The sequence below is a fragment of the Nyctibius grandis genome, chromosome 1, assembly GCF_013368605.1.
Source record: "Nyctibius grandis isolate bNycGra1 chromosome 1, bNycGra1.pri, whole genome shotgun sequence".
NCBI lineage: Eukaryota > Metazoa > Chordata > Aves > Nyctibiiformes > Nyctibiidae > Nyctibius > Nyctibius grandis.
The window spans coordinates 56963937-56989095 of NC_090658.1; the positions used below are offsets into that span (position 1 = coordinate 56963937).

At 42.2% G+C, this 25159-nt stretch overlaps 1 protein-coding gene across 1 annotated transcript in view; it reads left to right on the forward strand.

Moving 5' to 3' along the window:
* Window positions 1-24932, forward strand: part of FNDC1 (fibronectin type III domain containing 1) — a 50605-nt gene extending 25673 nt beyond the window's left edge. Inside the window, exons 13-21 of the mRNA XM_068396042.1 lie at window positions 1303-1368; window positions 3293-3454; window positions 5430-5660; window positions 6815-6923; window positions 15958-16037; window positions 18101-18130; window positions 20397-20558; window positions 21627-21749; window positions 23230-24932. Coding sequence (XP_068252143.1) covers window positions 1303-1368; window positions 3293-3454; window positions 5430-5660; window positions 6815-6923; window positions 15958-16037; window positions 18101-18130; window positions 20397-20558; window positions 21627-21749; window positions 23230-23345 — 1079 coding nt within the window. The 3' untranslated portion in view covers window positions 23346-24932. The remainder of the gene's footprint in view (window positions 1-1302; window positions 1369-3292; window positions 3455-5429; window positions 5661-6814; window positions 6924-15957; window positions 16038-18100; window positions 18131-20396; window positions 20559-21626; window positions 21750-23229) is intronic.
* Window positions 24933-25159: the final 227 nt, after the last annotated feature.

A 25159-nucleotide genomic window follows, 5' to 3' on the forward strand; every position in this document is an offset into this window, starting at 1 on the left:
AAATGTATCATTCAGATTATATTTGTATACTATTTGACATTGGCAGTTGAAATTTTGCATTGTTCTTGTTACTGGCTTCATAAAAATAACATTGTTGCTTCCATATCAAGTGTTACAGGAACATTATCAGTTTCTGTGTAGTATCCTGAGGTCAAACCTGTCTTTCTCTTGTCTTTGTTCACACACTGGCCTCTCCCAAGCCCCAGCATTTCAGTGAAGACTTCTGATTGTACCTGCAGTGGGTTCCAGCACAGTGCTTTTGCTTTGTTTGCGTTACTTTTTGTGGCTAATCTGAGATTTGTGTACTCTTTGGCTTCCCTGCATAACATGTGGAGAAATGCATTTGTCAGAGCATGCAGGGAAGCCTCCAGGATTCACAAGATGAGGTACTTGATGGCTGATGTATCTGGTGCTGGTTACATGACCTGCAGAGATATTGAGATAATATATAGGGATAGACATCTGGGAAGTCTGTGGGTACATTTGCATTGGGTTTTGGGGTGGATTGGGAGAGTGTTTTCGATGTGCACCTCACAATCATCTCTTCTTGACGTGCTTTCATTTGCATCATGGAGCAATCTTGGTGTGCACAAAGTGAATTCCTGTTGGATGAAACTAAAGCAAGAGCAGGGCTTCAGGATGACACGTATGTGTCCCAACCTGTAACGGGCATTCAGTCCACAGGATCAGACTAGAGCTAGTGCAAAGTAAAACCCCAGGAAAACCAGCACCAATTACTTCATTCTACAAATCTATTCCTTTTGGGCTGCATTACTTGCTAGAGTAGACACAGTCTGTAAATGTCATGTCTCTGTGGGTTGTTTGATTTTTATTCCCCCACAAAAATATTTGAGTAGAAGTTTTCAGTTTATTTTAATTGCTTGTTTGGTTTTTTGCATATAAATTTCTTACATTTTGTGCTCCTGAAACTATAAAACATTGTCAATTCCTGACCTGAGCATTACGTGGCTGCTGGCAGCCTGCCTTTGCTCCAGAGTTGCTGGGGCCTGGAGCAATGCTCCTGGAAGGTGCATTACTCTCAGTTTTGAGTAGCAGCCCTGAACGCATTTTTCCCCAGCAAAACTTCTGGCTACTGCAGTTAGCTACTCATCTGTTATTCTAAATATGCAGAGCGGACTGTCACTGTGTTATCTGAAGACTAGGCAGTTATCTTATTTCTTTACAGATCAACTGGCTGAAGATTTTTATTTTAAACTTTATTCCATAAGTATTTTACTAGGAGGGTAGGGATGAGACCATTGAATTCTTACAGCATTTTTTTCTTTCTTTCTCCTTTAATAGATACGTTCTCAGGACTGGATTCAGATGTGACAGCAACTCCAGAGGCATATGTGATATATGATGATGGTACTGTTTAACTGTAAAAGTCTATAGCAAGTGGCATGTATGGGGTTGTTTTTTTCCCTGTCTTCTTTCTTTGGAATTGGGATTGAGGGGGCAGGTTGGTGAATGGGAATTTAAGCAAGCAGTGGTGAGCTGGAAAAGCTTTCCAGAGTCCTGCATCACATGTGAAGAGCAAGAGTGCAAAGTCAACTGTTTCAGGACGTGAAAGTCCCTCTCTATTGGTCCTGCAATCTAACAGGAACCTATTGTGGAAATAAATTACGTTCAGAGCTGGGTCATACAGTCACTGCTTGAATCCTAGCTTTACTTTCGCTGGTACAAATTCTAACTCCAGCCCAGTCAAAGTCAATGAAATCTTCTAAAATAGAAAATCTAAGTAACGTATGAGCCCTGGAAACTTGTAATACCTTAGTGAGTTTTTAGCACTCTGCAGCACTGTGAATATATATTTTTTGTCTTTTTTTTTTGGATGTGTAGTCTGCATTTAGACTATAAAACATGCTCATACTGAATGAGGTCACCTACATATAAAATAATTAATCTGCTGAATTCATGTGGAATTTAAATCAAAGAGATTTGAAATCAGATAAAAGGAGATGAGGGAAAGATTTTTGCAGAGTTATATTCATGCCATCTTGATATTGTAATCCAGGACACAGAAAACTTAGCTGAAGAGAAAGCCGCAAGTCTCAGTATTTAATTATAAGTTTGCATAGGGAATGCAAATTCTCAGTTACTGCCATCAGTGACTTCTGATGTTCTGCTCCTTTTAATCCTCGGATTTCTGCTCCTACACCCGCATGTTAAAGTGGAAAGGTACAGACTTCTGTTAAACTCAAAGCTTTTTAGTAGAATTTATGGCTCTAGAATAATAAAAGTGTTTTTCTTTATGGATGCAGTGCTGGGATCTTAAGTCAAACCAACAACAACAGAGAAGTATTTAAAAGGGGAGTGCAGCAGCTGAGAGGAAGATGTCCTAGACTTTTGTGCTTTTTATTCTGATTGCTTCATACTGAGGCCAACATTTAGAATGTGGGGAGGAGAGGATAAACTAAAAACTGCACGAGTCCTGCATCCCGTGTTCCTTACATCCCCATGAAAGCAGAATATCCTCAGTGCATAGGTCTTTTGCCAGGCTTCCCCTTAGGTGCAGGTCACCTGCAGAAAACAAATACTTTAGCCAGTGTAAGCAAAGCCATGAGCCGAGTCCCACAGCCTGTCTGAGGACACGTCAGGGATGCCAAATTCTTCTTTCCCTTCATTGTGTGTGTCAATCTGGTAGCACAGCAGCTTTTCAAAGAGCACTGGATTTAATAGGACTGAATATCAAGGAGGACTCAATATCAGGAGATTCATGTGGGCCAATTTGCCTTCCCTCATGGCCCTAATGGGACTATGAATGGCAAGTACAAGACTCCATGCCTCTTCAGTTGCAGGAAGGTTTAAGAGCAGTGTGAACCAGCTCTAGAATTTTAGAATGATAACACAGTGTTTTCTTAAAAAGCCATTTTTTCACTCCCTTATCTCCTTCCTTTGGCATTGGAGGACTGTGGCCAGAGATTCAATTCTGCCGTCTTTTCTTGGGCGTTGTGAGGGAGGTGGCAGATGAAGTACATTCAGGATATTGCTGTATGAATACATTTGTTTATTGTCATCCTTTTTACCTGTGTGAGCAAAGTCTAAATCAACAACGACACTAGTATTCCAAGGCAAAGACTTTGTGCTCGCTGTCCACCCGTTTGGTAGAAACCTGTGCAAGGCTGAGGTGTGACCAACCCTGACTTAGAGGCCTGTAAGGACTGTGAGGCAGCTAGGGCAGGGTGCGTGGCACTCCTTTGGGACTGTGTCTGGTGACAGAAATATTTCCCTTCTTAAGCCAAAATAACATGAAGCAAGCTAACATTTTCATCTTATGTTTCCTCTGAAGACTATGAGTTTTTTGAGAGCACTTTGCCACCAACCATCACGACTGTCATCACCACCACTGCTTCTACAACGACAGAATTGGAAGTTGTCTATCCAGAGACTAGTGTTGTTGGCACCGGCCCTGTGTCAGAATATGATATTGCTGGGAAGAAACGGTTCACTGGTAAGGATGTCCTTTGTTTTATGTAGCTTACTACTTGCGCTGCAAATAATTCTTGTTCTAGCAAGGTCAACCCTTAATCTGAGACCATTGCACAAATATGTCCCAACAGTCTCATGTGTGGTCCTTGTAAGCTCTACCACCTGGGAAACCCAAACAGCAGTACTTTTTTCATAGCTTCGATGTTTGCGTGTCTACATGTGGATGCACACCGATTTTGCTGGTGCAAACCTCTTTGTACTCTTCCAGTTTAACTGCGCTGCTTTGTATTCTGCATTGTGTTTGGTTTAGCTGAAGTCAGTAATAGAGCAAGAGTGTCTACTCTGGTGCTCGGTTCAGCTCAACTGCATCATTTTAAGTTCACACCAGTAGTTCAGTCTGGGGGACTTAATTCTTTGCCACTGTCCCATGCAACCCCAGTGATTTCACCCACCTTGCACAAGCATATATGTTAAAGATGTGCTTCAAAGTCAAGGAGTGAATTGTATTTTGGGTATGAACTTTCCAAAAAGTAAAACCAATAGAGATAAATTTGGCTTTGATATTTGCATCTTTGCTCTGTGGAAGGAACTTGGTGAAGGAACCCGGTGAAGGAACCCACAGTACATTGACATGAGCCATGAAGTTGGCTCTTGTGTACATGAGCCAATCAAGTGTATAGATAGGTGTTGCAACTCTGACTTCAGAGCTGCTCTACTTCTTTGTCAGAGAAGCACCTGGGGGCCAGAACAGAGGGACTTGAAGGTGGTGGGGCACTCCATTCCAGCCTCCACCTCAGATTGGTGACCCCCTCCAAGCCCTTTACAAACCTCTGGTATTTGAACTGAGGTCAGGTCAGCTGCTGGCTCGCCCGGCATTTCAGATGGCAGTTCAGGGGATGGAGAGTCAGCTTTGACTCATGTCTTGCTTTCACTTCCACAAGCTTCACGTGGCTTAGAGTGGATCTCTGCTACTGGAGTAAAAGATTTGTTTTTATATATGCCAAGACTTTTTCCAGTGCATCTTCAGTTTCCCTGTCCAAACAATTTCATGATGTTTCTATTCGTCTCTCTCACTGACAGCGCTTCTTGATTCATTTAGCTAGAGAGGCTAAAATTAACTTCATTGCAAGATCTGGAAAAAAAATCCCTTTAGGGCATGAAGTCCAATAAGATAAACCAAGAAACGTTGGTTTATGAACATTTCAAGACACTAGGGAGATAGTATTACTGTTTCAGTGAATTGTATTATTGCAACTGAATAAACATTTCCAAAGCAAGTTTTATAGTCTTTACTTTGAATGTTACAGTGACTTTTAAGGCAATAAAAAGGTGGTTTAAACTTTTCCTGACCTGAAGCACAATTCTGGTCAGTATAAAGCTTTTAAAAATACAAGTTAGAGGTTGGGAGCACATGCCTGGAAGGTAGGGACTTAGTACGCAGGGGACCACAGCAATAATCCCTTTGTTTCACCTGGTTGGACTTCACCTTGGAATTACTCTTCTTGTTCTCTGTTGTTTCACCTCAGTTTCAGGATGTTTGTCTAAGAACCAGCCACTAGGACCTGGTAAAGTCTTAGGTGATCTAACACCCTAGCAGGGATCTGTTCCCCCATGTGGAAAGGCGGATAGTTTCGGTGATGTTTCCACCCCACCTTCCAGAGCAGCTGGAGGCAGTGTACAGAGGGTCCTGCAGTCAGACCACTCTCTTCTGCTTCTTATAGCAAAGATGCTTCTTCTGTCTTTGCATAATTGGGTGCAGTTGTGAGTGTGGGGTAGACCTGAATATTGGCATCCCATTCCCCCTGTTCATCAACCAAATTGAGTGCGAGCCATGCTTTGTTGGCAGCAGTGAACCATCTCTGGGCTGGAAGGGGAGGAATTTTAAAATGCGTCACATAACTTCATTCTCTTCTTTTCAGGAAATTTGACAGCCTGTGGGCTACTCTGTGGTACCTACAAGCTGCTAACTAAATGCCACACTTCCCTGTCTCTTCCAGCTCCTTATGTGACCTATCTCAATAAAGATCCAGCAGTCCCCTGCTCCTTGACAGAGGCCCTGGAGCATTTCCAAGTGGAGAGCCTCGATGAAATCATCCCTAATGACCTCAGAGAGAAAGAGCTGAGTCCCCTGAAAGCCCCTCACAACATCACTGTTGTGGCAGTCGAAGGCTGTCACTCCTTTGTCATTGTGGACTGGGCCAAACCTACTCAAGGAGACATGGTAACAGGTACTCTCCTGCGGGTTGCTCTCCTGATGGGGTAGTGGGGAAGTGGAAGGTTTTCTTAAATGACCATTTTTACCTTAAACTGAGGCAACAGCTCATGAAGTTCTCACTCCTCTGCGGTTTTCTGAGGGAGGTGAGCTACTTTCTGAGGAGCGAAAAAGGTCTTTCTGTTGTCCGTCAGTGCCAGACCGACCAGCTTATGCTGGTCCAGATATTTCAAAGATTTTGGTGCTGCTTTTGTGCCACCGGTTCTGAAGGCGCCGGTTCTCACCTGGATAGTAGCTGTGATAGCGCTCTGCTCAACTGAGCACTTCTGCCCCCAGGTAGTGCCCTCAGCACCACTGCAGGCACCTCCCAAGCCTGCCTTTGGAACATCTTTCACACTCGACTTCAGCCTGCTCTGAGCTAAGGTGACAGTGTGGCTGGAGCCAGTCTGGGTCCTGCCCGGCTGTGAGCGTGCAACTGACTTGAAGAATGAATCTCAAAAGTTGCTGGAAAGTCACTAGAGAAAATAAATAACCAACATATTTTAGAAATTCATCAACCTCTGTTTGTCAGTGGACCCAAAAGATCTGAAGTAAGCATTGGAAAAGGCCACTGCTTTGGTGCTAATGTCCAGTTTTCGATGAGTCTCGCCCAGCTCTGCAGCTGCAAGTGATGACAGAGGGGTGGGGGCTGGCAGAGCTGAAGCAGTGATAATGGTTGGAAGGGAGAAGGTGGCACTTAAACAGGCTATGTGGTGTCTGTCCCACAGTATTTCATTCTTCAAGGCTGTTGACCCAGTACCTTACCAAGAGCAGTTTGCATAACATTTAAAAAAAAAACCAACACAGCATTTCTAACTAGATTAGTTTCTGCAGTCAGTGTATCACTTAAAACAGTGAATGGGTTGCCTTTGTCATCTTTTTGCCTTCACTGTTTTAAATCAGTATTTGTATCTGGGTAGCATCCTCTGATGTAATGCTCCATCATTATAGCTAATGACAGGAAATTCTCGTAGCCTGGGATTTTCCAGGAGAGTTAGGCATCAAATCACTTTCATTTTCAAAGATGCTTACCCTCCTTTTAACCCATAAAATCTGCCATGACACCTAGGGATATAATTTATTTAAAATTTTCTTAGAATACTCACAACTATTTGTCTTTCCCATTTACAGGCTATCTGGTTTACAGTGCATCCTATGATGACTTTTTAAAGAATAAGTGGTCAACCAGGACTGCAGGGACTACTCATTTGCCAATTGAGAACCTGAAGCCCAACACACGGTAAGGATTTGATCCACTCTTTTTCAGTTCTGTTAGCGAAGTAAAACAAATTTTGAGAATTGTCAATTGCTTTTCTTGGCCTTAGTATAAATGTTTATGTCTGGTCTAGATTTTACTCATTCTGTTTGACAGCAAATTGTTTTATAAACTGCACAGCTACTTACCCGATAACTTTACCATATTAACCCTGGAGCAGATGACTGTATACAGGCATATATGTTTGTGTATATAAAAACACATATCAGTAACAGAGAAAATGTTATTTTCAAAATGCATTTTCTAGTCTTATGTGTAACTGAGTCAAATTTTGGTGTGATGTGATGTGGCCATTCCCATATACTAGCGTGGCCAAGATTTGATACGTAAGGGCTGGTGAGGAGAGGTGCTGCTCTCTGATTTGTTTTCACTGCCTGTTCACATGAATTGTGCTGGAAGAAAAGGCTTGGTGGTATATAATAAGGCTGTGGTAGTTGCTCAGAAGTCAGTTTGGTGGGAGCTTTAGGTCTTTATCTTGCAAAAATTCTCAATGAAATGGCAGAAAAAGAATGCATGCTTTGCTTGATATTGGAATAATTAATGGCGATTGGGTGGGGAGTAAATGGCCACAAAGGGACTACATTAAAATGACTTCTTTTGACAGATGCTCAGTGGCTGTCATACTTTTGTCTCAAATTCTGAGTCTGAAATACTTGTAGTGCTGCCTTGGGCTACATGATTGCTCTTTACATGCTGATGACTACAGTCTCTTAGACATTGGTGGCAGGAGTTGCTCCTGTATTTGGTAACGTGGGGGATAGATAGATGCACTGGGATTGTAGGCTGGGACTAGCACTTCTCACGTCATGATAAGCTACAGATCAGGGCATCCACTCCTAGGACAGGCACATAGAGTTTGTGCCAGGGCAACACAGAAGAGATAAATGGTGTCACCTAAAGTATCTTTTCTTTCCAAGATGATTTACAGATAAAGAGAAGGTTCTGCAGGTTAAAAGCAGTTTGAGAACCACAGCCTAGAAAACAGAGAAGAATTGTTTGTGCATCGCCTTAATTTAAAATCTTAATAGATTAAATAATAAAATAAGATAAAACAAATAAATTTTGAAAAGTCAGTGCAATGTAGTATTTGGGTCTCAAATATGAACAGGCATATTTTTTCTGACCACTTTACAGTGCTTCTCCACACAGCCCTGACTTTAGTGTAGGCTCACACACACCTTGCCCCTGCAGCTGCTAGTGCTGGCCCTGAAACATCCAAGCACCAAGAAATCACAGTATGTGTTAAGAAGGGGGTGCTGCTCCCCTGTCTCCTCCCCAGAGATTTCCCTCCCACCAAAGAGTTCTGGGGACATGGCATCTCTTTGGGATAGCCATCACTGGAGCAACTTCAGCAGCAGCTCCTTAGGCAGGTGCACAAGGGAGACACCCACCAGAGGACACCTGCAGCATCAAAGACCCGAGACATAAGCAAGCAAAAGGTGTATGGAGAGGCAGGATAAGCACACACAGGACACCCAAACTGTTAGAAAAAACAGAAATAAGATGTTACAGGAAAAACTTTGTGCCATCTTATCCTCCCCTTTTCTGTCTCCAGCACTGTCAGTCACACACTTCATGAGGCTTTTTCTCACATATCCAAGAGATTAAAAAGGCAACCTATTCTGAAGATTAATAATCTAGACTCCAGTGCAAGTCCTTAAGAGTGGTGGACGGTACATTAAAGCAATATTACTTGCACAGTAGAGAGCTATAATTGTATGCTCTGCATCTGCTAGTGTCCGTGTTATAAAACATCATCGTTACAAAAGTATGGAGGGAGGTGTGGGGCACATTTTCTGTGGGTTTCACCCATTATAACAAGATGGAAGAGGTCTGAGATCTCCTAAAATCTCTTCCTGGAGTGAGAGAAGCAGACACAGATCCTTCTGCCTTTGTAAGTCCATGTCCTTGTGCCTTGAGGATGTCTTTTCCATAAACCTCTCTCCTCCTGCCACTAGTCTCAGTTCTTGCCTCCACATCCCAGACTCCTGTACATCCCCAGCTCTTTTCCCTTTCACCAGTTTTTTGTAGCCTCTCCTCTGCTCCCCAACTCTGACCCCGTCCCCTGCCAAGGGAGGCATTGCCCATATGCCCCAGCTTCCCCTGGCCGGGCTCCTTCATCTCTTGCTTCTCTGCTGTTTTCAACTTCCAGCCCCAGCTCCTCACCTCTTCACTGTCTTTCAGTCAAGTCTCCCTCTCTTACTGCCCCAAGGACAATGCTGAAGACCAGCGATAGTTCTCTGCTTCTCGTGCTCAACATCTCAAGGGCTCCAGGTCGCCAGAAAGAGCGGTTGCAGTGAAAGCCCTCAGGAGCCCTGCAGCTGCTGTCCTGGCTGTGCTTGGTGCAGGGGAACTGATGGGAATTGAGCTGCCAACCTACTATACATCTGCCAAGATGTACATTAACTCCCAGGCTTCAGAAGGTCACAATTTGTCTGTATTTGAATGGAGTTTTGTAGGAACAGCAAGGTTATAGGTTCATGCATCTCCATGAACCTAGTAACTCCCCTGTCGAATACTAAGGTTCTGTTTCAAAGTAGGGAGGTTCAAGCAAGTGCTATTTGTTTTAAGCATATTATTTCCCCAGCATCTTACTGAAGAATGGTATAATCCATTGGCCTCTGTTGTGCACTCTGTGGAAGCAATAAAGGCTTCATGTGGGGTCTGTGGTAGAGAAGGAAGGTTCTTTACAACAGGGAAATTGTGTGTATCAGCCAATCTTATTTACATTCTCCAAATCCACAGACTGAATTGATTACGTATTTTTTGTCTTAAAAACAACTCCCTAACCACTGTGAAAAGACCCCATGCTTAACTAACAAAATACAGCATGAAATCTGAAGTTAGTCTAAAAATTTTGTGTTTGCATTGTCAGTGCATGTTATGAGAAGTCTCTGATTAAGTCAGATTTACTGTATGCAGATGCTATTGACTGCTAGGCATCCTATGAGGGGCTGTTGGTGGTGCAATCTTGCAGTGTGCGCAGCGTATCAGGAACTGTTTGGCATCTTGGCAGAAGTCAGCCCCAGAGAAGATTTGAAGCTGGTAGCATATTGTGGAAAGCATCTGCCTGGTCTTTAGGTTTTACAAACAAAACAGAAGTCTATGTTTAACCCATGTCATAAGTTTTCTTCCAAAGCCTCGTCTAACCTCCATCTGAGAAGTGGAAGTTTTTCCATTAGCAAAACTCTGGTCAGCTTCAGTGAGCACAGGAGCTGCTTCCTTGTGACATGTGAATGTAAGCACTAAAGTTACTTTAAATCTCATTAAATCTTAAAAACAGCAGCCTTGACAATGCCCCTTCCCTAACCTTAATTATCAGCTGTCACAGAAGACTGATGCAAAGGGCTGGACAGCATCGGCTCAACCACTAAATCCTGTCTCCTGCAGTCACAAACATTATAATCCTCGTCATAAACATTTCAATCTCCTTCTTGAGCATGGTTAGGCTTTTTCCTGCCTTTTTGCAGGAAAGCTGTGTCAGTGCCTGATGGGAGTGTCTAGATAGTCTCATGATCTAAAACAACGTCCTTTACCACCATATCTCCATGTGTCATCAAATCTTCTTCCCTGTCCACCTAGTTTTTGTTCCCTACAGGAACATTTTGATCCCACAGTGCCTGGTACCAATTCCAGTGTTGTACAGAGCACTTCACAGGAGGCTCTCAGACATTTACTCAGGGCTCACAACTGCAAGCAGAATCTGGATCTTCTGGCTCTGGGGGCCAGATGCACCAAAAATTTCTGTTTCCTTTCTGTGTCTCCATTAAAGCAAAGCTGCAGTGTGCCCAACAAGTAGCATCAGCCAAAGCTGGCTGCTGTGTATCACCAGACAGCACAGAAGAGGTAAGGTGTCAATGAAACCCTTATCCTGTGCAAGCGGTAGACCTCTGTGGCACATACATTTCGGCACTGGTGAGGCCGCACCTTGAATACTGTGTTCAGTTTTGGGCCCCTCACTACAAGAAAGACATTGAGGTGCTGGAGAGAGTCCAAAGAAGGGCAACGAAACTGGTGAAGCGTCTGGAGAACAAGTCTTATGAGGAGCGGCTGAGGGAAGTGGGGTTGTTTAGCCTGGAGAAAAGGAGGGTGAGGGGAGTCCTTATTGCTGTCTACAAGTACCCGAAAGGAGGTTGTAGTGAGGTGGGTGTCAGTCTCTTCTCCCAGGTAACAAGCGATAGGACAAGAGGAAACAGCCACAAGTTGCACCAGGGGAGGTTTAGATTGGATATTAGGAAAAATTTCTTAATGGAAAGGGTTATCAAGCATTGGAACAGGCTGTCCAGGGAAGTGGTGGAGTCATCATCCCTGGAGGTATTTAAAAGACGAGTAGATGTGGTGCTTAGGGACATGGTTTAGTGGTGGACTTGGTAGTGTTAGGTTAATGGTTGGACTCGATGATCTTAAAGGTCCTTTCCAACAAGAATTATTCTATGATTCTATGATTCTATACCTATGTCATACCAGCTGTGTAGGAAGCTCCTCCTCCAGCTCTGCTGTAGTGTCTTATTATAATATTTGTTGTAAATGTTCATGACGGATATAGTACTAGGCCATTTTTGATGGAGAAAGACACTTTGCACTAGCCTGTGAACCTGTAGGCAGCTGATTTATGTGTTTTTTTTCTGTAGGGATGGTGCAGTTGCAGGACGAGTGTTTCAGCCCCTGCTGCCCTCTCCACATGCTCATGGGAGGAAACCTGCCTGTCCTTCCCAGCCCCCTCCCAGGCTCTTGTCCCCTGCATCCACCGATCCTGCTGGGCGGTGGGTCTGTGGGGTGCTGTCACATTGGCTCGTCCCCTCCCCTTCCCAGGTAGAGCTTGGCTTTCCCACCCAGACACCTACGTGTACCCTCTGCACATCCACCCTCGTGTTGACCCAGCACTGACAGGTCAGGATGGCAGCAGCCATCCCACCGTCCCCGTGGCTGGCGTGCAGTCGTGGGGACGGGCTCTGGCCCTGCCACCTGCGGCACGTGCGGACGGTGCCGCTCTGCGTCCCACAGCTGGCTGGCATCCTGCCATCTCAGCCTGCCACTGGACGGGGCACGGAGCTGGGGGGTCCATGCAGGCGTGCCTTCAGAGAGGCTGGAAAAAGGATTTTACAGCTAACTAATTTTTTTAAAAACAGCTTCTTCCCTAATTAGCATGCTGAGTGATTATCTCACTTTGTGGCTGCAAGTGCCAGCTATTTAATTCCAACAGAAGGGAGACACCTTGAATTAAGTCATAAAATAATTTTGCTCGAAGTGACAGGTATGGTGATACGATCAGTCATATAGTCTAAATGAATAAAAATATTACATATTCATTGCCGCATTACAGCTTACTATGTCCTTTCTTGAAATCAGTAAAAGTGGTATATAAAATCTCAAAGGAGGTTTATTCTTAGGAGGAAAAGCATTTTTCTTGTCTGTATTGAAAATAAATAACAAACGGTATTGCATCTGTTGCCGTTGTGATTCTTCTGTGCCTATTGGTAACAATTCATTGCAATTCTGCCTAAGTAAAGTGTAATCAAAGCACAATCAACTTATATATTACAAATTTTGTTCATGTATTTATGTGATGAAGAACAGTTGAGCTATACTGATCTGAGATTTCCTGGCAAATCGAACAGCTGAAGGATTCTGATTAATGAAAGTGTCAGACGCCTGGACCTAGGAAGGCTTTGGCAATTTCTTTTTTATTTGTCATGTCTGAGAAAGAAATACATCCTGACTGCATTATTTTATTTACATTCTTAATACAGCAATCATAGCATTGTCTATGTTTAAATCACAGGTCAGCAAGTCATGAGACCTGGCTCTCTTTCTGGCATGACTAGAAGCTTCTTGTGTTTATAAAGGCTTAGGAACTAAAGTTCCAATTTAGCGAAGAAAAATGTACTCAATTTCATTGCTGCCTTTTCCAGACAGTCAGTCAGGCAACTTAAACAATCATGTCCCAGACAGGCTTTTATGTACATAACAGGACACATGAATGCCCAGTTGCTCTGATTGCATAGCTCATCAGTTCCTGCATTACCCATTAGATGCAAAACTGCATACTGTTCCCCACTTGAATAGATGCATTTTGAGCACGAGGTTCTTGGGTTGCTCTCTCCTGTTTCAGATATGGGTAATTGCACTTATATATCTCATGGGAATGGTTTGAAGCTAGCATTAATACATGTGTCTTAAGTGCATTGAAAGGTTTGCTCAGAAGGTGCCCTTGTGTTACAAAGGTGGTGTCTACTTAACACCTCTTTGGAAGCAGCAGGAAGTCAGACATCTGTACAGGTGTTTTCACTGTGCTTTGAAGCATTACAAAAAAGATGTGGGCTGGAAAACATTTTTCTCCTGCTCTTCTGAAGTAGTTACACCAAGTGCTGGGCTAAGTCAGTACAGCTTGGTGCTGTGTTGCGGCCATTTCAGGAGCCAGTGTGAGGATGTCCTGTCCCTGTGGTCAGCCTCGCGCTGCTGGCTCCTGTCCTGATCTGGGTGGAGAACGTGTGAGTGGTTGAAGAACATGTGGATGGATGCAGGTGTCTCATTGGAGCATTGGCAAATCAGGGGATTAAAGCATTGCTCAGGCTGCTGTACTCTGCTCAGGTGGCCAGAAGTAGAGGAGCACACGGGTGGCTTTTCGCCTCCCCTCTCCTCTTTCTCCATCCATGCTAAACACTCACAAGCTGCAATCAAGAACTCAAGGCCGATGATAGTTAAAACCACTGGCAAATATTTCTGCCAGCAAGAGGATTGTGCTAGGAGTGAGCAAAAGACACAGCATTGCTAAATTTCACTAATTAATGTGGTTTCTTTTTGCCATAATATGTGTCTTTTAAAAGAAAGCTGCAAGTCCTTCCTGAGCATCGTATAGTCATTACAGGTGAACTGGCTGCAGAAAGCAGGAGCGGGGACGGTTTCTAGCACCAGCTGTGGGATGCAGCAGGGACAGGGGGCATGTCCCCCGTGCAGGTGTGAGAATGTGTACTGCAGAGCATCTGACCATGCGTGTGCCCCAGGTCTGGCACAGATACGAGGTAAAGCTTGTGCCATGGATGAAGCCCAGAATATTTAAATTCCTGTAGCTTCCACATTGATCTTGCCTAGAAGACCCACCTGTCATTTTTACAGAGTGAACAAGAAGGTGACCTGGCACGTACCCTAGAGATAACCAGCTTGCTTCACAGCAAAACCCTGTGTTCACAGGACTGCCATCCTTCTGCTGAAGAAGTGGATGTTATTTGCACATCTCTTCAGCCTTTTCATAGAAATCAGTTTAATTTTGAGGTGAAGCAGTTCACTTTGCATGAAAAAAGACATTCCTTTTATTGAAAAAATAGATTCACCTTTGCCAAAGGGCTGGTTCAGCTCGGCCCCCTCTTGTTTATCATTGTGAATAGTTTCCTTTGTGCTTTGCTGGCGCTTAGGCCAGAGAGGGGACTTTCAGGAGTGACCTCCAGGCTCTGCTCTGTGGCTAAGTTCTTGAGGAACAGGTACATCTTATGGTACAGGAAAAAGCAAATGGTAAAAACTGAGTGGCAGACTAAAAATAGCAAAGCTCCTGCAACAGGATCATGTTGAATTTTCCTGCTGCCTGGTAGGCTATAAAGCATGGGCATCTTCCATGGCATTAAACCACATGTTACACTCTTACATTGCAAGGGCTACTGTAATTTCTTGTGGACAGAAGGGAAGAAAAGGGAGTACAGTTTTTCATGTGGACGGTGTCCACACTCGGTGCATAAACTGTGCCAGGTGGCAATGGCTTCCAGGGACGTCAGACTGCCTTGGCTATGAACCGCGCTGTCTCAGCCAGCGTGGGCCGTGCAAGTGGAGGAGCACTGGCAGGTTTCTGTGCAGGATGGGGAGAGCTTTGCCACCAAGAGCAGCTTGATGTTTTTCATGGAGCAGACTCACTTTTGCTAGCTGAGGAGCATCAGGCCTGCTGCTTGGATGGGACATTGCCATGGAAGGTAATCCAGCGCTCGGTGGCAACCGTCCCTGCAAGTAAGCACTTGCCATGTTAGGTGGATCAAGTATGGTGCTTTTGGAGATGTCTGCTTTTGGATGAGAGGCTAAATCAAGATCCAAATGCTATGTGGATATTACAGAGGCATGGTCATTTTTTTATTAATTTCTTTACAAGAATGAAATTGAGCAAGCAGGCAAGAAAGGAAAACCTAAACTCAGGCACTTTAAAAATGGTGTGCTGGAACTTTTTACAGTAATCTTCCGTTCTGATTGGTTTCTGTGGGACTGGATACAAAGAAAAAAGGGAAGGAAGAAAACATTAATCTGGGGAAAAGATGTCAGGATAGGCATGAACTGAAAACCGTTGTATTTGGAAATGAAATTAAAATGTGCTTACACATATTTTCTAAGGGTGAGAATAATTTTGCTTCTATCAAGCAAAGAATGGAGTTCTAGTGGTGAGTCAGGTACTTCAAGTTAAGCATGTGATTTAAATACTTTGGGGAATCAATAAGGCAACATGTGAAGCTTTCTCGTATTATTCAGGTATTGTGATCTTAGTGCTGCTAGAGTTTTTACAGTTTTGACCTTTTTACAGAAAGGTCAAAAGCTTAGCTTCTGATTTCTTATAAATCTGATCCAGTTTTAGTTTGCAGCTCACACCACTGCTTTCGTAGGAGTTACTCTGTTTTAAAACTGTTCCTGAGATCAGAATTTAATTTTCTTGAAGCTTTTTCTTTTAGTCTATTGCTATTGGTTGTTTCGTATAAAGTGGATGTAGTTCTGTGTGGTTTTTGGAAGGGGGATTATATAAATAAATGATCCAAAAATATGCATGTGAGCAATTGCAAAAAGGAGATATTTGTCTGTAACGGTCAGCTCATACCCTGGCTGAGTATCCAACTCCATTTAATGCAAAGGATGCCTGAACTCAGTGAAATTCTGCTAGTTTGATTCTCACCCTGTTTTTATATTATTTATAATTTAGCCATTGCAGTATAATCAATGTTTTAATCTTATTTTCCCTCTCTTTTTGGTTCAGGTATTATTTTAAAGTCCAAGCGAAGAATCCCTTTGGTTATGGACCTGTCAGCTCTTCGGTCTCATTTATCACAGAATCTGGTATGCCTTGCTTTTTATTTTCACCTCAAAACTGAATTCCTGATAAAAGATGTGGCAGGGTAATGACTGAAACCAGCACAGTAATAATGGTGATTATCCTGAACTTGCTGCTTTGTGGTTGATTTTTTTTAAAGTTAATTATTTGTTTTAAGTAAAGCTAGAAAAATAATATGCATTCCTAATGACACTATGAAAATAAAAGTGACATTAAAGTGAGCTTCAGGGGAACAGGAAGTTGAATTTAAAATACAAAAGACTACTAATGTTCAACAATACAGAAGCAATGGGAAGTTTAATCTCTTTGATAGATTGACCAAACATTTAGTAAATTAGCTTCCTAATTGTGAACAGCTGAATAGTTGGAAGCAGTTGTCTCTGGAAGAAATATAGGAAACAATTGTTTCATCAGATGGGCAAAGTTCTCTGTTCTTTTTTTGACACAGCATGCTGCTCTTTCACAGGGCTAATAGTGTGTTCAAGAGCAACACCCCCTTCTAAAAATAGTACGTTAAATGAGCTATTTTTACCCATTTATTCTTCCAATGAGCCAGAGGCCAGTGACTCTACTGAATAATAAAACACAAATTATTCAGTCTTTACTTGAGCAAAAGGTCTGTTGTCTCTTGCAAAATTTGCCCTTTTGACAACATGGGGTTTAGGCAGTCTCTGCCTTTGCTCATTTGACCTCACCCTGTAGTGCTCGCCTCAGAAGCTCCACTATGGAAGTAAGTCTTCACGGAAGTGAGATAAAAATGCAAGACCATTTGGTCCTGCATAACATATTCAGATTTTTTTTTTAAGGAGTAAGAAGCTCAAGTATAAATCCAAGCATAATATTTAACACTGGACAAATTCGGCATGCTGTATCTTGCAGGGAGTTTTGCCGATTAGCTGGCTTCTAATATATGGGCCTGAAAGCCTCCTTTTCCCATCCCAAATCAGCTACCATGTGAGCTTTATTTAACAGGTTAAATCCACGAAATTTAAAGTTTTATTTGCAGCACTGATATTTCGTTTGTCATGTGGCCAAAGGTGGCTTTCCAGCTGGCACAAGTACAAAAGCAGTTGCTGAATCTAAAGCCAAATGGTATAGTTACAGTGACGGAGTAGGTCAGAAGACAGAAATTGCTAGTTCAGAGTGCTCTTCTAGTGCAATAGAAAGGTTTGAGCTAATGGGAATATTCACTAAAATATGCCATCGTAGGATCAAGCAGTTTATTGAAAATGTACAGTCTTACCCCTGGTAACACACTGAAGAGACCAGAAAACTGTTGCTCTCTTTCATCAAACTGTAGAAACACCCTGTCATTTTTCTTCCCCATGGGTAGATAAGCACCATAATTTTTCTTCAGGTATTTTGTGCACAATAAGGGCTAGTTAAGAGATGACAAAGTGCAACGTAATGAATACAAACAAATTCACACATCAGATCATGTTGTTTTTTCATCCTTACTCCACACCTGTTCCATCCTTCTTTATTTAAAAAAGAGTACCTCAAGTGAGCAGAAGCTCCTGAGGTAGTGGACAGTGCTCCCTGTACTGCCCAGGGACCTCCTGCAAAAATTCTGTCACTATAACAAAAAGAGTTAAAATGATAAATTTCACGTATTTATGAATAGCACTAAACAACTGTGCTGAATATGATGGATGTCTGAGACTGAGATTTGCATACAAGAGGTAGGTTACATTTCCCTTTGGAAGTTAGGCCTGCAGATGTAACGTATGCTATATATTTAGAAGCCTACAGTGAAACTGCCCTCCTGCTCTGAGGACCTTCTGAGAGGATGAAATCTGGCTTTGAACTTTGCCACTATTAGTAGTAGAGTTTTTAAAGTATCAGAATAAATATATAATCCTGCAGCAAGTTTCATCAACTGAGAAAAATAGTGGAATAACAAACACTTCTTACCTCTGCAAATCGATGAGACGTGTAAATCCTACATTAAATGTAGCTAAAGGCAGTTACTCTGCCACTGACATTTTCTTGAGTGACACTATCTTTCATATTATAAAACAAGGTTTGGAACAAAATACTAATTTTTGTATTTGTTTCATTCTTCTAGACAATCCCCTCCTCATTGTCAGACCACCCGGTAAGTCTTATTCTACTGTTTCTTTCATGAAGTGCATAAAACCTGTGCAAAACAGTTACAATATAGGTGTTGGAAGCATATTAACAGGCAGTTTGAGTTACAGTTTTAAGCAGGAAGTAATTCATTGTGCTAATTCACAAAACATTTTCTGTCTTTGGACCCCTTATTCTGGTCTTTGAAAAGAAACCTTGTGAAGATATGTTAGATTAAGCGTTTGATTTTGGCCTGTCTTTTGCCTGGTACAACAGCTTTAATTGCTTAGTAATAAGGTCTAAACTATATTGCTTCTGTATCTGTATCCTTCAGTTGCCTGAGCATAGCTTGAACAATGTGACCAGTTTTCCCTACCTCTAGCTGTTACGCTCATCTATACTGATCATCACGCCCTTATAAATAATAAAAAAATTCAAGGATTTCTTACTGACCTGAATGATAAGCCATGAAGGTGTTGAGCTTGCTTTGCCTTTCCAAATTTGCAATAAGCCAGTTCAGCCCCTAATCAGAAGAGCTGATTTCCTGGTGCTGGGACCAACCTTGCTGACATGTACATTGGTAGGGTAACCCCAGGCAGCGTGTACTCTCAGAAGAGATGCAGAAAAAAATACCTCATGGTTATTAGGCTCTGTCAGCTTTCCTAAGCAGTTCAAATGGTTAGTTCTGGGGCTTTTTGACTACATCGTTCATGAAAACAATGTCCAGTGTCTCCCTCCCTTCTATGTTTTATTACGCTTGTTAGTCTGTTTTTTCCATGTCCTCTCAGATGTCTCTGATGATGCTCAGCTATTGCAGAGCACACTTTGTCTCTGGCAGTCGGTGTGGGAGGTCTCTTGGCACAGTGGCCTTCCTGTGTCACCAGTCACCTTCAGGTTTTTTGCTGTCAGTTATTTTGTGAGTCTTTTATGGAAAGGAAGGTTTGGAAGGTGTTTTTGTAAGGTGTTGGCTTTTGCACTTGTAGTTTCTGCTTTGACAGAGGAGAAAATGTTTTTGTGTAGCTGCAGCAGTAGAGATAAGATACACCAAAAAGAGGTGGCAGAGCTCTGGGAACCTGTGGAAATGAAGAGCTTCTGAACATCCAGCACAGCTCTTAGGGGACATGCTAAGTTTACCCTTCAGGATTTTTGGAGGTGGGCAAAAGTGACTGACAAAAGCAGGCTATTCAGAGCAGTAAAATTGCATTCAAGAAATAGAGAGTTTATTGCTTTATTCTAAAGAGAAAGCTGTGGCCAAAACCCTGCAATCCTTTCACTGTGCGGCTAATTGCATAAGTCAGTCTAGTTACATTTGTGTCCATGCCAGTGGAGTTCTGAGGATTGCTGATCAGTGATTGCTTCTCACATGCAAGTGTTTGCAGGATTTGGTCCGTGTGCGTAGTGACAGGGAGGAAGAATGATTAACAGAAAAAGCTTTCAATCTCATTTGTTAACCACCTCCAAATAGCACAGCAAAAACAGGGCTTTGTGCTGGAGCTAGAAAGAATACCGGTTACCACATTGGAAGCTTGTTGTGTAATTCTATATACGTTACTACAACAGCAATTTCAAAGGAAGTTATATTCTCTTGTTTAGTATAAAGCAAACATTTAGGCAAGCCAGTAGGAATATTTGGACTTTTGCGATACAATTAAGCAATCTCCTCTGCAGCAGTGCTCTGGATAAAGTTCCCCAGGAAAGGTCTCGCAAGTCTTTTATTGGAACCTCATATGTTTTGATGTAATGTGAGGAAACAAAACAGAAAAGTATGTTTCTAATTTGATCTTTTAATCAAATAGCAAGAATAGACTTTAATTCACATCACAGGCTGTTTCTCACTGTAGAATTTTTAATATGTGTTCTCTAGAAAAAGGTTTAAGTTTTGTACTTTGTGTTAAAATGCAAGTGACTGTATTTAGACAGTGTCACTGTCAGACCTAAAATCAGGCTCTGTTTAGAAAAGAAACTGAGTATCACTAGGTAGAGAAGATGTCTTACTAAAAATAGTGAGACTATTTGTTTACTTAAAACTATGGTTCAATACATGCAGTCATATTTTTTACCATTTTAACAGTTATTGTTGTCTACTGCCTAGAAGGGATTTAATCAAATTCCTTGCTTTCTTAATTTATTTTTTAAAATATTTGTTCTTGAACTTGGATTTCTGGATGTTGAAAAGTCATGCATTAATCTGCTGCAGCATTTCTTGTAAAACATATTATCAGGTGTCAACCTCAGCAAACCTCAGACTGAAATGCTAAAGTCTGTCCTTAATATTGAATTTTTTTTTCTCCAAGGTGGTGAGCCTATCTGGATCCCATTTACTTTTAAATACGACCCCACCTATTCAGACTGCAGTGGCAAGCAGTACGTGAAACGAACTTGGTACCGCAAGTTTGTAGGAGTGGTTCTTTGCAACTCCTTAAGGTACAAGATTTACCTCAGCGATGACCTGAAAGGTAGGTGCCAAGATTAATTTCCTGATATATGATTACTTGTCATCTCCATCTTCTCGCTTTCTTCACCTTGTCTGTGAAAGAATTATGTGATGGCTGTCTTGGAGTCCTTCTCTCGAGAAGGTCCAATGTGACAGCTGAGCTGTCCCGCTTTTGCGTTACGCTCACGCCCTGGCGTTAGCTTTCAAGCAGAGCTCTTCAGACAGAGGACAGGACGAAGTTTCCCTTGAAAAAGCCTGTGTGTGTTTGTATCCTGAGAAAGCAGTGTGCTTTGTACTGTGAGAGCAAAGTGCTGCACCTCACACGTCTCCCTGGGAAGTCCTACTCTTGCTGCATGGGTGGGTGAGTCCCAACTTCACACGGTCAGTCAGAGCAATACACCCTAGAGAGCCCCAGGGCAGATCGAAATGGGGAACAGTGAAAGAAAGACTGATATTACAGTGACTGGGTGAGCAGTACTCCTAAAGGGTTAACAGTAGCTCTTATACGGGTGTATTTGCTGAGAGATAATGAAGAAAACTTTCCATATTGTTGATCTGGGCTACTGAGATTATCTCAATGGCTTTTCAGATTATACTAATCTGTTATTCTTATTGCAGTGCATTGGTATAGTTTAAAGACAGTGTTTGAATAAGCAATAAGAAACAAACTGGGTGGCAGGACCCACCTCATCTTAGAGAAAGAGAACTCCACAGTTCTTAGTTTTCATTTGAGACTGCAGTCAAAATAATGGTATTGACATATAGTCTGTTTTTTACTTTCTCATGATATATTGAAATGACTGGTCCAGTTGAAATTCCTTCCACCTCTCACTGTGGTGCAGTGCCCATGAACTTGCAAAATGGGGACTATTCCTTACTGAACTGTAACCCATTTCTCTTTTCCATAATTTCTCCTTCCATATAGTGAAGGTAGCATGCTCCCTCTTTCCAGCCACTGTTTGTTCATTGGTAATACTGTGTTTGTCATTGTAATACTTCTGCTTTCTCCCACATCTATTTTCCTGGAGGTAAAGAGCATCCCAAACAAAAGTAATGCTGAATCAAATAATCTTTCTGTATCACCCTTCAGACACCTTCTACAGCATCGGGGATAGCTGGGGAAGGGGCGAGGACCACTGCCAGTTTGTGGATTCACACCTGGATGGAAGAACGGGACCTCAGTCGTATGTTGAAGCCCTGCCCACCATCCGAGGTACAGCAATGGGGGAGTGGGATGCTGGCCAGGTGCCTGTCATCCCATCCGTAGGATTAAGCAGTAGGGAGCAGAGTGCAGAGTGGGGCTCTTTGTCCATGGCTGCTGGCAGTTCTCAGAGGAGTCCTGCTGATGCAGTAGGTGATGAGGTAATCTTGTACTCAGGCCTAGCTGAACAGGTTCTGAAAGTCCCAGAAGGACTTGTGGGTGTTGAGAGAGAGAGAGAGAGAGACAGAAAGAAACAGAGGGGCATATAATGTAAATAATTTACAGGAACAAAATGCAAAAACAGAAAGAAAAAAAATGTATAGGTCTATGAAACCTTTCTCCTAATTATAAGACCTGCCTCATTGAATCAAGGTGCAAAAACTTCCACATATTACAAAAGACCAACTACATCTTTGCAAATTTGGCTTTTGCAAATGGTTTCTGACCAGTCCATTCAATGCAAAACACATAGGAGTATGTCTAGTGACTTAAGGTCAGACTGCAGGACTTTTATTCTGGCCTGGCAGATATCTCCCTCAGAGTGAAAATTCTCATCTTGAAGGAGTTCCTCTGAGTAAACTGCACAGCTCACATAGCCAAGAGGGTGATGGCTTGCTTCACAAAATGAACTCAATCATGAAAGTCAGCCAATCTTTTCAATAAGTCTGTTGATTTAAATTATTCAGTTGGCTTTAATGGTTTCCATGTTAAATTATTTGTTGATATTCTTTTCATGGTGGCGTTACCAGGAACAAACTGAAATAGTCACTGATATTTATATGTCACTGGGAAGTACTGCATTTCTCAGTTCAAAAGAGGGATGATTAATCCAGATGTATATTACTAGGTCTGGGAGACAGAGATAGAGAGCACACAGAAATTACATTATTGGCACAAGACATGAGTGTTTCACATGTTCCAGTGCACGAGCTATGTGGAGAAGAATGCTGCACCTCTCCTAATGCTTTAAGCAGTCACATTCTTTCTGCAGATGAAGAAAAAGGGGAGGGAAGGGCTTAACTCCGTATTTACTGCATGAAATGATACCTTTTTGTTTTGTGAAAAGCTGATGTTTGTTGATAGTCTCTTGAGCCCTATGAGATAATACGATTTGATGGTATTTTTTGCCCCCGAGTCCTTCGTATATTTAAATTCACTTGCAAACTTCATAAACACAGCTGAAATATAGCCACCTTTTGGGGTGAAATGCAGAAGTGCTTTGGCAGACCACAGCGTTACACAATAGTTGAAGAGATTTTGAACAGTAAAACCAATCAAAACCACAATAAATATAAAGGACCAGAGTTAAATCATTCAAGAAAGATCTAGGCCAAATACCAGGGCTAGCAAATCCCCTTTTGACAGAACTCCCTACCAAACAGCTTCTAAGTTTTCATTTGGGCTGTGGGATTGACAATCGTGGCATCTGTTACTTTTGTTAAATTACTATGTCTTTGTTTTGAAATGCAAACGTGTTTTTTTCTCCCAACAGGATATTACCGCCAGTACCGCCAGGAGCCTGTATCGTTTGGGCGCATAGGATACACAACACCCTACTACTACGTGGGCTGGTATGAGTGTGGTGTGCCCATCCCAGGGAAATGGTAGCAGTCTGCTTTCCTGTCTTAGGCAGACCATGCTTTTCAAATGTTTTCTACCAGAGGACTGTGAGCAACAGATTCAGAAAAGAATAAAAAAAAAGAGAAATGAGGCAAACCAGTAAAGACCAGCTGCTCAAGAAACCCCCGTGAAGCCAAGCATGGTCCCTACTTTACCAGCCTAAACCTGTGGTGCTGCTTGATTTCTTCTTGGAAGCAGGGACAGGATATAAGTTTGGTGTCCTACCTTCCTCCTCTGGGTCTTTAAGGCACGGAGAGGCAGTTGCAATGTGCACGATCTGTGAAAACTAGAGCTGCATTAGCCATGAAAATTTGGAAGTTTCTTATATCTTGCAGGAACGACCTAAGCATGCTGTGCTTGCTTGATGGGGTGCTAAACTGTCCTTTGCTGCCCACCGGGGCTCCCCTATGCAATTGTGCCACATAACTGGCCACCCACCAAAGGCAATATATTCTCCTGAAGACTTACCCTGTGGGTTTGCCCGCTGCTGGACTAATCACCAGGTCACAGTGTAAATTCACTTTGAGATATATATATCTATATCTATATAAATACAGTACTGTACATCTGCAGAAGTACTGCTTAGAGATGCTGAGTTTTTCCTGTTCACTAGATAAATACATTTGGAATTTTTATGTAAAAGGTGCTGTTAATTCTTTGAGATATTGCTATGCACAATATATTAACCAAGGAAAGAGCTGTATTCTTCCTGAGTACTGTTGATCTAACATTTGAATTATTGATCAAAGACCTGTGTCCCATTCCCTTGGCAGCCTTTGGACGGGATGTTCAATGGGAGTCTACCCCTCTATCCCTGTTAGAGTGTCACTGTGTAGTCCAGCAGTTTATCAGCATGAGTTAAATTTTCTATCCTTTACTAATTTAAAGCTTTTAGTGCAACTTTTCTTCAATCCATTCTCATCTTATTTGGGATGTTATTTATTCCTTGTCAGTACCTTTCACTTCACTGTGCGGAGGCATGGGATGAGTAACTTGCCAATTAGAAACCGCTTTTAACTTATTTGCCCTCCAAAAAGAAGCCTGAGCCACCAATACAAGAGTCAACTAGCAGGAAACTCTTTTGACTTTGATCTGTCCCAGGGACATATTGGGATACAGTTCATTTAAAATACTACCAAAATCTCTTCCATTCAGATCAGAAAGCAAAAGCTGACATGGATGAAAGGTATAATGATGATTTTTTTAGCAGGCATTTGGAAGCTTGCAATAACATAGGATTTTAGTAGTCCTTCTGGGCAATCTATCATTAGTTGTTTACTCAGTAACTTTCATGGTCTTACCGTTTCATGGTAACATCTCAACAGCCTTTGGTTGTGTTAATAAGACTCCCCCATTCTGACAGCCTAGGAGAGTAGCAGCATACCTGGGGGACAGATCCAGTCTCTGGTCCATCTCTCACTCTCATTCCAGCGTACATGTAGTGTAGGTCCAACACCTTTTCAGTTGCTTCCTGTAGTTATTGTAAATTGTATGAGGACAAAAGAAAAGGAACTAAAGTGATTAAAAGAGCATTTTCTTTTTCATGGTGATTTGGGTTTTAACATTTTAATTGTTCTCACATACTTTTGCTTCAGTACAGTGCCAAATATATGGTCTTGAAGTATAACTTTTTTCCCTAATAAACCTATGATACATGGTTCCATTTTTATTTCATCCTTTCTAGTCATCTGTGTCAAGTAATCTGACAAAGTGACAAAATGTTAGCTTTCAAAAAGTCTTCCTTGGGAAAGGAGTAGGTGTCAACTTTTTCTAAAGGACTGGAAGCATGTGAGCGTGTTGTT